The 2,003-nt window shown below is 47.6% G+C and overlaps 1 protein-coding gene across 1 annotated transcript; it reads right to left on the bottom strand.

Annotated features, from left to right (window-relative positions):
* Nucleotides 1–365: 365 nt before the first annotated feature.
* On the bottom strand, nucleotides 366–1,301 carry LOC142003380 (olfactory receptor 51G2-like). Its single transcript, XM_074980284.1, has one exon. The coding sequence runs from the start codon at nucleotides 1,299–1,301 to the stop codon at nucleotides 366–368; it is 936 nt and encodes a 311-aa protein (XP_074836385.1).
* Between the last annotated feature and the right edge of the window lie 702 nt (nucleotides 1,302–2,003).

The raw sequence follows: 2,003 nt of genomic DNA, 5'->3' as shown, positions 1-2,003 counted from the left end.
AAGTGTCATAGGAAACAACATCCACATCCCTTCACTGACTGTAGCAACCAGAATTCTGAAGTTGGAGCAGCCACCAAAATGTTTCTTCATGGCTAACGTCCCACTGATCCAATGGTTCTCCATGAAAAAAGTTGCTATTAAAATGCTGCTGTTGGCCTTGGTTTTCTTCCCGATTGAACTGTACTCCCTCAACTGCCCCTTTCCCATTGCTCTAGGCCTTCCACCCCATCAAAACATCTCTCTTTCCAGAACAAAGATCAGTAGCTCATGTCCTCTCAGCTTGAAGGGTTCAGGATGGAGGTAGAGGCCATTGTCCATGTTCTTTGTCTCCCATCTCCCCAGCAAACAGGTAATGGATGGATGGTTCACTTGATGAGCGCCCTGATGATCCTCGCACGAAGGTGTTTGCTTTTCACACTGTACACAATTGGGTTCAGCAGGGGAGGGATCAGCAGGGAGACGTAGCCAAGAAGAATCTGAAGCAATGGAGAAGAGCTTTTCCCAAATCTGTGTATCACAGACAAGGCAATCTCAGGTGTGTAGAAGAGCAGGACGGCACAGAGGTGGGAGACACAGGTATTGAGGGCCTTGAGGCTCTCTGTGTGTGACGCGATGCTCAGCACTGTTTTGAGGATCATCACATAAGAGAGGAAGATGACCAGCGAGTCCAACCCCATAGTCAGCAGTTTAGTAAACAAGCCATAGATACTATTGACACTGATATCAGAACAAGCCAACTTCATGACGTCCTGGTGAAGGCAGTAGGAATGGGAGAGGACATTGGTTTGGCAGTATGGGAATCTTTTCAGGAGAAAGGGGAGTGGGAATATTACAGCCAGTCCTCTTATTGCAAACACCAGCCCCATTTTAGCTATTCTTGGTAGGGTTAAGATGGAAGCATATCTCAGTGGGTCACGGATTGCGACAAAGCGGTCAAAGGCCATCAACAAGAGCACGGCAGACTCAGTACACTGAAGTGAGTGGATGAAGAACAGCTGTGCAAAACAGGCAGTGAGGCTGATCTCCCTAGAGTTAAACAAGAATACACCCAGTATTGTTGGTATGGTAGATATTGATATGCCAAGGTCTGTGAGGGTCAACATGGAAAGGAAAATGTACATGGGCTCATGAAGGCTTTGTTCTGTTTTTATAATGAAGAGAATAACAGAATTTCCTACTATTGAAATAACATACATTAAGCACAAGGGGATACCGATCCAGAGATGGATGTCTTCCTGCCCAGGTATCCCGGTGAGGAGAAACACTGCAGATTTGAATATGGTGTCATTGACAGCTGACATACTATATGGGGCAAGGTGTAGGAGATTTGATCTTTCTTTCCTGAAAGGAGAAAGAACAGGAGTGTAGAGGGTATTTAATAAAGCATTTTTATACTCTGAGTCATTCTGGAAACTTTGGGAGGTCATTGGGAAATGAACAAATTCAGTTTTACATTCATAGCACTGACAGGAAGACCTATATGGCCAGACTGGATTGAACCTGTAGTCCTTCTCGCCCAGTGGCCAGTGTCAAGTTTCAGAGGTAGCTATGACATACAGGCTGTGTCTACACGTGCCCCACACTTACTAATGAAGCGCTGAAATGCATATTCAGCGCTTCATTAGCATGCGGGCGGCAGCCGCGCTTCGAAATTGACGCTCCTTGCCGCTGCGCGGCGCGTCCAGACGGGGCTCCTTTTCGAAAGGACGCCGCCTACTTCGAAGTCCCCTTATTCCAATGAGCTCATGGGAATAAGGGGACTTCGAAGTAGGCGGCATCCTTTCGAAAAGGAGCCCCGTCTGGACGCGCCGCGCGGCAGCAAGGAGCGTCAATTTCGAAGCGCGGCTGCCGCCCGCATGCTAATGAAGCGCTGAATATGCATTTCAGCGCTTCATTAGTAAACTTCGAAATGGCCATTTGCATGGCCATTTCGAAGTTTGGGGCACGTGTAGACATAGCCATAATCTGCTCCTAGGGAAAGGTTTTGCCATCCACCCACTAGC

The sequence above is a fragment of the Carettochelys insculpta genome, chromosome 1 (assembly GCF_033958435.1).
Source record: "Carettochelys insculpta isolate YL-2023 chromosome 1, ASM3395843v1, whole genome shotgun sequence".
NCBI classification, from domain to species: Eukaryota; Metazoa; Chordata; order Testudines; family Carettochelyidae; genus Carettochelys; species Carettochelys insculpta.
This window is presented reverse-complemented; position numbering and strand designations above follow the sequence as displayed.